Raw genomic sequence first — 11,534 nt, 5'->3', positions numbered from 1 at the left:
TGTTAGGGCACTTGTTGTCGTTGTTGTTTTTGCAGCTGCTGCGCTGCTGCTTATTGTTGTTTTTGTCGACTGACAAACAAGTGTTATAAACTATTTGTGGTGCAATATTTTCCGCAATTACCGCTCGACCAGCGTCTTCGCTGCTTGCCAGTCGTATCCAAATTGCCTAAATTGTAGCAACAAAAGCAACAAACAAGCGGCGGTAGCCAGGAACAAACCCAATCAGGTGAACAAACAACTTAATCTCGTTGAGATTGCTGGACTTGACTTAACCGCGCTATCAATATCGGACCGAAATGAGCCAGAGTCAGAGCCAAGGCCAGCCTGAGGAGAAGGAGGCGTCCAAAACAGAGGTGGACGAGGCAGGAGCAGCGGCAGCAGCAGCCAAGGGCAGTGCCAAGCAACAGCTGGAGACCTATCGGGTGTATGTGGTCACCTGGAATGTGGGCAGTCGCTTTCCGGACAACATTTCGCTGCGCCAGCTGCTGGGATTGCAGGACGTGGATGATGACACCACCAGCAAGGACCATCTGCCGGATATCTATGCCATTGGCCTGCAGGAGGTCAACGCGCAGCCGCAGCAACAGGTGCTGGGTCTGTTCAAGGAGGATCCATGGACGCACAAGGCCAAGGAGCTGCTGCGTGCCTACGATTACGTTGCAGTTAAGACGGAACAGATGCAGGGACTCCTCCTCAGCATGTTCGTGCGGCGCCAGCATGTCGAGCATCTGCACGACATCGAGGCGGAGTTCACGCGCACTGGGTTCGGCGGCATCTGGGGCAACAAGGGAGCAGTGAGCGTCCGCTTCACCCTTTACGGCTGCGGACTGGCCTTCGTGGTCGCCCACCTGGCTGCCCACGATCATCAGCTGGACGAGCGAATCGAGGACTATCGCCAGATATTGGAGAATCATCACTACCATGTGAAACGCTATCGGGAGATCTACGATCACGACTATGTCTTCTGGTTCGGTGATCTCAACTTCCGGCTGCAGGGCGATGACTCGTCGACCGAGGTGCGCGACCTGGTGCGGGATGAGGCCCAGCACGAGGCTCTAATTAAGCGGGATCAGCTGTACCAAGTGCGCGAACGGACGCAGCAGGCCTTTCAGGTGCTGCACGAGCGCCTGCCCGCCTTTCCGCCCACCTTCAAGTTCCGCGAGGGCACCTCCGACTACGATCTGAAGCGGCGTCCGGCCTGGACGGACCGTATCATGTACGCCGTCCAACCGCTGAACAAGCAGCCAGGAATGCAGCTAGCCATCGAGCAGTGCTCGTACAAGTCACACCCGGTGTACACCATCAGTGATCACAAGCCGGTGACCAGTGATTTCACCCTGAAGATGTATCCCAACGTTCGGGTGGCGGGCGTGGTCTTCTCACCGCTGAGCGTCTGGCAGATTGGGGATGAGAACACCGTGGAGTATCGCAAGCAGGCCGAGTTCGAGGAGGGTCCCAACGATTGGATTGGCATCTATCCGCTGGAATATGCCAGCCTGGCGGACTATGCCGCCTACGAGTACGTGAATCAAGCGGAGTCGCCTCCCTCATCCGATTCCAATCACGAGCACGATCTTTTCGATACACCGTCGCATCACCGACGGGGGCGGCATCATCACAAGAATCGCCAGCGGCTGAGGCGACACCAGGAGGCCAATGCCCAGGAGCAGGTGCGCCTGGACTTTGCCGACGATGTGGAGCTGCGGCACGGTGAGCAGTATGTGCTGATCTACTTCCGGAGCACTGGAATCAGGGGCGTGACCAGCTTGGCGGGCATCAGTGGCGCCTTTGTGGCGGAGAAGCGACGCGGATCACCGCACCGAACGGAATACCATGTTGACTAGCTGGCCGAGGCCCTGGACATCTATATACTCTAGTCCCTAAAAGACTCCTCCCGCTATATAATGTAATCCCTTACTGACACTTTGTGACTCTGTTAAGTTTGTCCTTGTTTTTTTGTGCTTGTTGATGTACATATATAGCCCCGATACAGCCCCACCCCACAGATAAATACGTTTTGTTTGTAATAATTATACAATTAGTGAATCAATCGTGTTCTCTACTCCTTCCGAATCCCTTCCCTTCCAGATTTCCTAGACCCAATTAACCATTCCCAGAGTCCTGCTTTCGTTTGCTAATGCGTTCTGTTTTGGTTCTGTTGTCATTTTGTTATTTTTAAATATTTAACCGGTTTCGTAAAGGTTAATTACGCCACACACAACCACCGCAAGCTATGACACACCCGCACAGTGGGTCAAGAACTGAATGCTAGGGTCAAACCAAATGGTAATCTTTTTTTTTTTTTTTTTTTTTGAAAATAAGTAAACAAATTCCATTCCGATTGGGGCATACAAATGCTTAATTAAAAGTGTCTTTGATCCGCCTTTTTTTTGCATCAAACCAACCCATATTTTACCTAAAAAAGTCTATTTTTACTTGAGCCTCTTATTAGGGGGCCTAACTAAATAAAGAAATAAACACTAGGGATGTCTAGCAAGAGGAAAAGTCCTAAAACATATAGAAAACTTTGTATGCTTTGATAAATTAGATTTTTAAATACTGTAATAGATCTATAAATTATTCAAAAGCTTTTATTTAATTTATTTGTCGGTATTATATATCAATTAATCAGGACTTTAAAATATCAATTTATATACCGACAGCATAGTTTAAAACTTTTAAATCCACCAATTAAAAACAACATATGAAAAGACTAAGGATTTTAGGGAAATATCCCCCCTCCCCAAGACAAAGTAGCCAATGAATAGAGGCGCTTTCCTGTGGGTCCATTATTAGGATACGGAAAGATAAATAATCATTTAATTAATATAGAAATTTAAATTCCACAAGAGACTTGAAAGTTTGTAATGATCCCCAAAAGGTATTATTTAGTACAGAACGAGATATTTTAAAAAATAAATTAGGGATCGCTTTGGATCTCTACAGGATTTCTGTATATAAAATATTCCTTAACAAAAATCAGCTTAAAATAGAAAACATTTTGGAGTACCTTGTACCCACCGTGCGCCTTGGGTTATTTGTAGTCCAAGCGTAACTGCGCGCCAGAGAAACGGTGGCTCCATAAAAAGCATTGGCGCTTGCGAAAGCTTTGCTGGTCTAGTAAACCTAGTTGGATGCATGACAGATGCAGTCAGAGAAAGGCGGAGGAAGAGGGCATACCGCTCGGCTTGGTCAATTCGAATTCCCAGCAGACAAAAACGTTCGTTTATGATATTGAAAACTATAGTTTTACGGATATCAAGCGGACAAAACGTCCGATTCAGACTCATAAACGATAATAAAGTTAATCACCAGTCATGGGTTTTGTGTCCGAATAAGATTTCGACATCATTAGCGGGTATAATCCTCAGAACTTGTCCGCTATTCGTCCGTTGGCGCGTCCGTTTTTGAGCATTTAGCGAAACTAATCCGAAAAGTCTGATTATTTGTCCGTATTTAATAGTTTTAGCGGGGCAATTAGCACTTAAAGTATGCCTTCTCCACACACCTATTGATACAACACACACATACACATACATATATATACAAAGACATAGGCCTTATCAAAGTGTACACATTAATCAATTTACTTAATCAAATGAAGACATTTACAAACATGTAGTAAAAATATACATATATATGATTACACAGAAGCGATTCAAGTTACTTAAACGATATAGAACATACAGAACATAGAAATAACAGATGAAAATAAACCGAAACTAGCAATTTAAGAGTGCACTCTTTCTGTCTTTTCAACTTAATAATATTGTGCAGTGTAAGGATGTGGGAGAGACCCGGGATCCGAACGAAACGAAATAGGTTTTGCTGCTCAGATATTCGGCGAGCTCTGCTTCAAACATAAAAAATAAACATTTATTAATAGGAAATATATGTAGGCTGTTTTTTTTTTACGAACTTGCAACAATGTTCAACCGTCTCCTCATAATATAATAGGGGAGTTCTTAGCTGGCTCACATACTGTAGAGCCTGAAAAAAGAGGATACCAATGGCCGTCTTACAACTTAGGGGGCTTATGTCGATGTTACTTCAAGGTTGTTGCTTTTCGGCTAAGGTGATACGTCTTTTTGTTATTGTGTCTGTGTCAGCCAGGAGTTCAGTGGACTTTTTGAGGGAACTGTGGTTTTAGCTCAATCTGGGAATCGTGTGTTGGTTTAGGTGAGGGTTGTGGCAGCAGAGACCTCTACTGCGGCAATCCAAGGGTCTTGCGGACCAGTCGTCGGGCGATGCTGTTGAACTCCTCTCTCCTCTCGCGCCACATGATGGCCGCATCGACATTGGCGCCGCTCTCATCGTTGGGCTCTAATTGAAGAGATCAGGAGATCGGGAGTGCGGGTTTTGCGGAATTATGGCACAACTTACCCGCCAGCATGCTCACCACGCTGAGCAAGATCTTTTCAACGCTCTGCACGGGACTCCAGCGCTCCGCGGACAGCTCGTAGCCCATGGGATCATCGCCGGGAGCGTGTAATATTGATATGCAGACGCGGCCATCGGCGAAAATGTTGGGATGGAACATATCACAAGTGAATTTCATTTTTGGCGGACTCAGTGGGTAGTCAGGTGGAAAGACCAAGCGGGCGGGAAAGACGCCGCCCTCGAAGCAAGTGCCCTCGGGTCCGCTGCAAAGGGCAAAAGGTGTTATTAGATTCAATTGGATCTGGACTAACAACATGAAGCGGCGCACTCACGCAATCAGGGCCTCCCACTCAAAGAAGTTGTCTTCGCTGATCGGTCCGGCCACAATGCCCTCGGGCGGGTCGAGTGTTAACTCTGCAAAAAAAGAGAGGCGCAAATATCAAGGTGAAAATTTAGTTCGCTGCGCTTTGGACTTTGACGTCCCCGCCGTCCGCCCGCCCATCTTACGTTTGTATTCCGCCATTAGGCGGCGCAGTGCGGATCCAGCCATTTTCTCGTTCCTTGTTCGCCTTCTCGTTGCCCTCGCGGTTGCCTACTGTTCCAGCTCCTTCTCCTCCTCCTCCGCCCCCTGTCTCAGCTCAGCTCCTGCCCCTCTCCTTGGTGCTCGTGCCACTCCACGCACGCCAAGATGGTGTCTTCGTTGTGGTCGCAACGGGGCGCACAACTGCCGGAGAGCAGTGGTCTCGGGCAGTGGATTTATTGGAGACACGTAGGACTAGGCGTAGTTGTAATTATTTATACTGAATGTGGCATTTGACAAAAAATGCAAAAACAACTGTGTCACTTTCGATACTATCGGTGTTTAAAAGGAAATAAAGGCAAATCGTCGATGTTTTGTTTTTCCAACATCAGTATCGGCCGCAAAAGGATCGGCATAAATGTTGAAACAGCAATAAACTCACTTTTGATGTTTTTTTTTTTTTACTCTTTTCTGTCAACTTGAAAATCGGACTGCTGTCCGACTGAGGAGCTGCCAACTTGCCATGCGGACGCGGTGCTGCCACTAGTTCGGAACTCGGCCGATTGGGTTGCCAGGCCTCTGGGACTGGGTTTATGCCATGCTTCAATTCGCGAACAAGAATGTCCAAAAACTGTTATACATCCAATTTAGGATATTTCTATAATTTAAAACTTTAATAATCCCTAAAACTGTGTGATTGAATATAATGAAATTTATAGGTATTCCTTTAATGTTGTTAAGAAATTTCGTGCAGATCGCGAACATAGAATTGCTAGTAACTCAAGGCATAAACTTCTAGGGTTGTCAAGATACAAAAAAAAAAAAACCAAATAAAACTTTGAACAATAACAACTTTTGCTAACTAATTAGCCAAATCTGCTGAAAGTAAGCCACTAATAAAAGGGGCAGCCCGGTACCAGCTGATCTCCGGCCGAGAAGCGCCCAAGGAACCACTTATTTGACGCAGAAAACCACCCCCGACACCGGCATGTCCCATCAACACCACCCACGCAGCCTTCCGCCCATAAATGGACTACTGCCGGCCAGCGGCGGCTCCTCCCGCCTGGCCCTGTGCCTGATCCACTTCGTGCTGGCCGTCAGCTCGGGCTGGGGCCTGAAACAGAGCACCGGACGCCAAGCGCTGGCCGCTTTTGGGATCTACTTTGGGCACAGTCTGCTCTGCCTGCTGCGGCACACGCATCCCAATCCGGGCACGCTCCAGAGGCTGGTATGCGACAAGTCGCGTAGATACTCCTCCGTTCTGTTTGTCACCTTGGTGGTGGGTGAGCTTCAGGCTCTGAATCCCGCCACCCGGCTGGGCGACTTCTTTGGCGCCGATTGGGAGCGCCTGGCCTTTGGCCTGTGGAGCGGAGCCCTAGCCCTGGCCGTGGCCAGTCTATGGCTGGGCGGTGGCAACAGCAACAGCAGTCGCAGTCCCCTTGGCGCTACCTTCGTCAAACTGGACGCCGCCCAGCTGGGCCTGTGCGTGCTCTGGAATGTCCATTGTCTGTGGCGCATAGCTGTCGTCGATGAGCACTGGTGGTCGCTGGGTTTGGCACTGCTCGTCCTGCTTAACCACTTTGTGCTGTGGCGGCTGCCGCTGCACTACAACATCACCCAGCTGGAGGTGGCCACCGTGGGCATGTGCTTCTCGGCCATCTTTGCGCTGAATGCCATCCAGGAGCAGGTGGATGCGGTGGCTAGCTGAGAGGAGCTGGTGCTGGAGTGGAGTCTGGAGTCTCTAGTCTAAGCGCAAATTCATATTCTTCGTTCAGTAGTTGAACCTTAAGTTGTTGTTTTTTGATACTTAATAAATTATACAAATTTAGATCAGATTCGTTTCTGGAAAGGTAAAAGGTACATACATTTTGTCTAGAATCGAGATTAAAGATCTCTGTAAAGTATTCTATAAAAAAAAGTAAGTTAAGGTTGTTGCTTGGGTTAAAAATGCCTTTTAATACACAGTTTTAATTTAAATATATAATGTATATAGTTAAAATTATATTTCTATGTGCTTTATTACATATTGATCTGGGATTTAGAGTTGCTCAGCTCCCGGATTTCCTCGCATTCGAGAAGATTCGCAACCGAAACTAACTCTGATTGTTAAGGAAAATTGCAATTGTTAAAAAAAAAATAAAAAAACGAAAGCCTAGACCTAGGACGGGGGCGAGGCGGGATAGATGGATGGATGAATGTGGATGGGAGTTGTCTTAGGCATGGGTGCTGTCGTCCTCAACAAAGTCCTTGGCCTCCTCCCTGGTCACACAATCAATGTGACTGACCTTGTTGCGAAACCGTACGCCATAGAACTTGTGGGCATTCTCCAGTAACTCCGGCCTGAACGTGGTCGTGATGAACTGGGCGGTGTCGCTCAGCTCGTGGATCATGTCCGCCACCGCCTTACGATGCATGGCATCCAAGGCCTGTTTGGAGAATGGGTTAAAAACAGTTAGCTTCAAGTTTAAGCCAAGGTCTCACCTGATCGATCTCATCAAATAAATAGAAAGGAGCCGGATCGCACTTTTGAATGGAGAAGATCAGGGCCAGGGCGACGAGGGACTTCTGGCCGCCGGACAGTTGATTCATCTCTCGCATCTCCGCCTCGACGCCGGTGAAGGATACCCGAATGCCAATGCCCGTAAAGGCATCCGAATTGGCCACCTCCTTTTCCATCTCCTCGCTGTCGTTGTCCTTGGTCTTCAGGATGAGATAGCCGGCGCCCTGCGGCACCAGCTTCTTGAACACCTTGGTGAAATTCTGGGCCACCTGACGGAACGTAAACTGAATGGCCTCCACCTTTTGCATCTCCAGCGATTGGATAAGCATGTGGATCTTCTGGTCGCCAATGTCCAGCTCCTCCTTGCGCTTGTACAGCTTCTCCTTCTGCTCGGAGAAGCTGAGGAACTGGTCGAGGGCCTTCTTGTTCACATGATTGTATTTCTTCAGATGCTGGTTGGCCTTCTCGAGCTCCTTAAAGATGTTCTTCAGCGAGATGCGGCTGTATGCGGCGTCCACTTGCGGCAAAGCGCCCAGGCCGGCGATCTTCTCGGTGCACTCATCGATCTTTTCGTTGAGCATGTTCTCCTTGGTGGTCCACTTTTCCAGCTGCTTCGAATCTTTGTTGATGTTCTCCTCCGCCTCCTTCTCCTTGCGTACATGCGTCTCCAGCTCCAGCTGCAGCTCCTTTTGCAGCTGGACGGCCTCGCCCACCCGCTTCTCTATCTCCTCCAGATCGGCATTGACCTTCTTGATGCGCTTCTCGGCGGATACCAGCTCCGTTTTGCAATTGTTCAGCTTCCGCTTGCGATCCTCCACGGAGATCTCCTGCAGCGCCTGAATCAACTCGTCCCGCCGCCGGAACAGATTGTTGATCAGGAGATTGTCCAGCTTATTCTTGCGCACCTCGAACTGCATGCGCTGGGTGAAGGCCTCCTTGTTTTCCTGATTCAGACGACGAATGTCATCGTTCAGCTGGTCAATCTCCCGCTGATCCTGCACGGACAGCGTCGACATTAGCTCCTGCTTCAGCTCCGCCTCCAGACTGGACTTGGTGCTGTTCATCGACTCCAGCGAGGCCTTGCACTGCGCCAGCGAGCGCTCCTTGGGCGCCCGATACTGCTCGATGCGCACCAGCTCCTCCTTCATTAGCCGTATCTCGCCCTGGACCTTCTCGAACACATCCTTGGACTTGCCCTGCTTCGTTTCCGTCTTTTGCATTTCGGACACAATCGAATTGATGTTGTTCTCGGTGGACTTGAGTTCGTTGCGCAGCTTGCCCAGCTTCTTCTCGAAGTCGGTGATCTGCTGCGTGTATTCTGTGCGCTTCTTCTGCATCTCCAGGCGGGAGCGTGATGTATTGAAGTAGCCGCCGGTTAGGGAGCCCTTCGACGACACCTGATCGCCGTCCAGTGTGACGCAGTCCAGCCCAGTGCTCTTGGCCAGCTCCGTGGCACGCTCCAGGTTGCGGCATATCAGCGTTTTGCCAAATATATAACGCAGAGCCTTGTCATGCTGCTCGTCGTACTTGAGCTTGGAGATCATCGGTATGGAGTCGGGATCGTCGGGATAATCGTGGATCTTCACCTGGAGACGGTTGAGCGGCATGAAGGTCACCTCGCCGGGCAGCTTTAGCTTGTTCATCTCCTTCAGGATCTGTGTGCCCTCGTACTCCGACTCGACGATGTGATGGAAGAGCCGATTGGCGGCTGTCACCTCCACGGCCGTGTAGATGGTCTTGTCGCAGCTAAAATTCTCGATGACGGGGCCATAGTAGGCCCTCGCTATTTCCGCCGACTGGCCGCCACGCTCCACAAAGCTGTCAAGGACCTTGCGCACCGAATCGCAGCCGTTGAGGATCGGTTTGCCGGCCATGCTGCGCAGGGCCTGGTCCGCCCGAGACAGCTCCTCCTTGTGCGTTTGCAGCTGCTGGGTCATCTGGGTCTCCTTGCGCCAGAGCTCGTTGCGCATGGACTGGTGCTGATCCTTGGTCTTCTTCAGCTCGTAGTACTTCTTGTTGTGCTCATCGATTTGAAGGCGCAGCTGCTCCAGCTCCGACGAATGCTCCTCGATCTTCTGGCCGAGATCCTTCTCGGAGGTGGCATCCTTCTTGAGGTCCTCCACCAGCTTGGCATGATGGTTGATCTTGTCGCGCGTCTGCTTGCTGATAGACTTTAGTTCGTTGGTTATCCACTTGTCACGATCCTCGCGCGAGGAGAACTGCGAACCGCGTCCCTGCTTGGCGTACAGTTCCTTGCGCTTTTGCTCCTTGAGCTGCAGCTCGCGGGAACAGTCCTCCTCCTTACGCTTCATGGCCTCGTACTTGGGCTTGACGTCATCGAGCTCCTTTTCGCGCTCGGCTATCGTCACCTTGAGGTTCTTTAGCTCCTGATCCGCTCGCTCCTTGGACTTGTTGTCGCCCTGCACCTCGTCATTCAGATCGACAATGGTCAGATCCAGCTTGGTTTTCTCGCGCAGCAGCTGCTGCTGCTCGGTCATCAGCACGGAGCGCTCCTCCTTGGTGCCCTGCACCTTTTTCTTGGCCTCCTTCAGGTTCTTCTGCACATCCTTGATCTTCTCCTGCGCCTTCTGGATCTCAATGTTGTAGGTTTTCTTCTTGTCCGAGGAGGATTTGCGCTGCAGCAGGAGCTCGTCCAGGGCCTTACGCGTATCCTTCAGCTCGGTCTCGTAGCGTATGTACTCGAGGGTTCGGCGTGTCTTGTCCCACTTCTGGTACTCCTTCAGCTCCTCTTTCTCCTCCTCGAGCGTCTGCAATCGATCCTCGATGGTCTTCAGGTACTCAGAGATCTTCTCCACCTTCCCGTCCGTCTCGCGCAGCAAATTCAACGACTCCTCCTTGCGCTCATCGTACACCCGCGTTCCGGCCACCTCGCGGAGCAGCTTCAAGCGGTAGGAGTCAGCGGCGGTGGCCATTTGATTGATCTTGCCTTGCTTTACAATATAGTAGGGATTGGAGCTGGAGAAGCCGGCAGATTCGAGCAGGTTAACCACCTCGTTGCGTGGCACCACCTTCTTATTGAGGAAATACTGATCCTTCTTGGCGCCAATCACACGCCGCAGGAAGATCTCCTCTTTGTCGATCTGTGAAAGGCAAAAAGACGGTTGTTTTTAGACAAGAAATCAACAAGATGGAGGAAAATAAGTAATAAAGGTTTAATCTTTGTTTACTCACCGGAACCCGGTTATCCGAGTTATCAAAGATGATCTCCACATAGGCGGAGATGACGCGGGCCCCGGTGCCCTCGTGTAGCAACGACTGGCGCTGCTCCGGGCGCAGGTGGGTGAACTCATCGCTCAGCACAAACTGGATGGCTATTGTGGATGAGCAACGAGCTCATGTTAGCATTAGGATCAACACTTTTCATCGGACCACTCACCGTAGAAAAAATTACTCTTGCCGGAGCCATTCCGTCCAACCACGACGTTGTGGCGCTTGTCGAAGGGTTCCACCACCGTCTGGTCCTTGTAACTCTTGAAGCCTTGTATAATAATCTGGAATAGCGAGAGAAGTGGCGGTTTCAACTTCCGTCCGGGGTGCGTGCGGCATGGCCAGCGGGCCCACTCACCTGCTTGATGTGCATTTTATTATAGTAGACGGCGATTTCTGCACGAAATCGCGCTCTTTTTGTTGACAACAAAAATTAAAACAAATACGATGCAGTGCGACCGTAGCTGAAGCCAATCAATAACCCGAAAAACGCCGCGCCAAATATACTGAAAACGTAGAAAACTTGCGCGTTCTGGTCACACCAAGTATAAGGGTTATTTTTATCAATGTCTTCAACCTTTTTATAACAAAGCTCTGGTACTCTCACCTGGAGACCAGAGGTTGTGGTATCAGATGTGGTTAGTGTATCAGGTGTCAATTTCTGAGATTTTTTAGGTGTACACCATATTTTATCTGGCCACTGTTCGGTCACACTATTTATTTTGTTTTAATTTTTCCGTTTGATAGTATCCTACATAACCGATTGGGATTCGACCCCGTTTTACATACCGATTGGGAATTCGACTCCGTTCTACATAACTTCTACCCCATTGCTACATTTGACACGGCTTGTAAGTAAAACTGACATTTGACACTTTACTTTAACCGCTAGGGCAAATTTTCCTC

General features: G+C 49.6%; 4 protein-coding genes across 4 annotated transcripts; 2 read left to right on the top strand and 2 right to left on the bottom strand.

Moving 5' to 3' along the window:
- Positions 1 to 3,415, top strand: LOC108085952 (inositol polyphosphate 5-phosphatase K). The gene has a single exon (XM_017182739.3). The coding sequence runs from the start codon at positions 297 to 299 to the stop codon at positions 1,842 to 1,844; it is 1,548 nt and encodes a 515-aa protein (XP_017038228.1). The 5' UTR covers positions 1 to 296; the 3' UTR covers positions 1,845 to 3,415.
- A 145-nt stretch (positions 3,416 to 3,560) lies between these two features.
- Ubc7 (ubiquitin conjugating enzyme 7) lies at positions 3,561 to 5,314 on the bottom strand. Its single transcript, XM_070288364.1, has 5 exons — positions 4,888 to 5,314; positions 4,713 to 4,794; positions 4,384 to 4,643; positions 3,920 to 4,323; positions 3,561 to 3,850 (listed from the first exon to the last, which is right to left on the bottom strand). Exons 1-4 carry the CDS (start codon positions 4,928 to 4,930, stop codon positions 4,205 to 4,207), a joined length of 504 nt encoding a protein of 167 aa, XP_070144465.1. The 5' UTR covers positions 4,931 to 5,314; the 3' UTR covers positions 3,561 to 3,850; positions 3,920 to 4,204.
- A 386-nt stretch (positions 5,315 to 5,700) lies between these two features.
- Positions 5,701 to 6,728, top strand: LOC108085955 (uncharacterized). Its single transcript, XM_017182742.3, has one exon. It carries the CDS (start codon positions 5,889 to 5,891, stop codon positions 6,606 to 6,608), a length of 720 nt encoding a protein of 239 aa, XP_017038231.1. The 5' UTR covers positions 5,701 to 5,888; the 3' UTR covers positions 6,609 to 6,728.
- A 102-nt stretch (positions 6,729 to 6,830) lies between these two features.
- SMC3 (structural maintenance of chromosomes 3) lies at positions 6,831 to 11,142 on the bottom strand. Its single transcript, XM_017182741.3, has 5 exons — positions 10,987 to 11,142; positions 10,798 to 10,912; positions 10,593 to 10,732; positions 7,382 to 10,501; positions 6,831 to 7,326 (listed from the first exon to the last, which is right to left on the bottom strand). The coding sequence occupies exons 1-5, from the start codon at positions 10,999 to 11,001 to the stop codon at positions 7,114 to 7,116; spliced, it is 3,603 nt and encodes a 1,200-aa protein (XP_017038230.1). The 5' UTR covers positions 11,002 to 11,142; the 3' UTR covers positions 6,831 to 7,113.
- Positions 11,143 to 11,534: the final 392 nt, after the last annotated feature.

This window comes from Drosophila kikkawai, chromosome X (assembly GCF_030179895.1).
Source record: "Drosophila kikkawai strain 14028-0561.14 chromosome X, DkikHiC1v2, whole genome shotgun sequence".
Taxonomy (NCBI): Eukaryota; Metazoa; Arthropoda; class Insecta; order Diptera; family Drosophilidae; genus Drosophila; species Drosophila kikkawai.
The sequence above is the reverse complement of the archived record's forward strand: the minus strand, read 5'-3'. Positions and strand labels throughout refer to the sequence as shown.

Excerpts from the sequence above, each read along its gene's own strand:
- LOC108085952 (XM_017182739.3), top strand. The coding sequence starts at position 297 with ATGAGCCAGAGTCAGAGCCAAGGCCAGCCTGAGGAGAAGGAGGCGTCC.
- LOC108085955 (XM_017182742.3), top strand. The coding sequence starts at position 5,889 with ATGTCCCATCAACACCACCCACGCAGCCTTCCGCCCATAAATGGACTA.
- SMC3 (XM_017182741.3), bottom strand. Across the intron at positions 10,733-10,797 it reads CAAGAGTAATTTTTTCTACG|CCATCCAGTTTGTGCTGAGC; the intron begins GTGAGTGGTCCG and ends CATCCACAATAG. Across the intron at positions 10,502-10,592 it reads ACTCGGATAACCGGGTTCCG|ATCGACAAAGAGGAGATCTT; the intron begins GTGAGTAAACAA and ends TGCCTTTCACAG.
- Ubc7 (XM_070288364.1), bottom strand. The coding sequence starts at position 4,930 with ATGGCTGGATCCGCACTGCGCCGCCTAATGGCGGAATACAAAC. Across the intron at positions 4,644-4,712 it reads GAGTGGGAGGCCCTGATTGC|CGGACCCGAGGGCACTTGCT; the intron begins GTGAGTGCGCCG and ends TGCCCTTTGCAG. Across the intron at positions 4,324-4,383 it reads CGTGGTGAGCATGCTGGCGG|AGCCCAACGATGAGAGCGGC; the intron begins GTAAGTTGTGCC and ends CTCTTCAATTAG.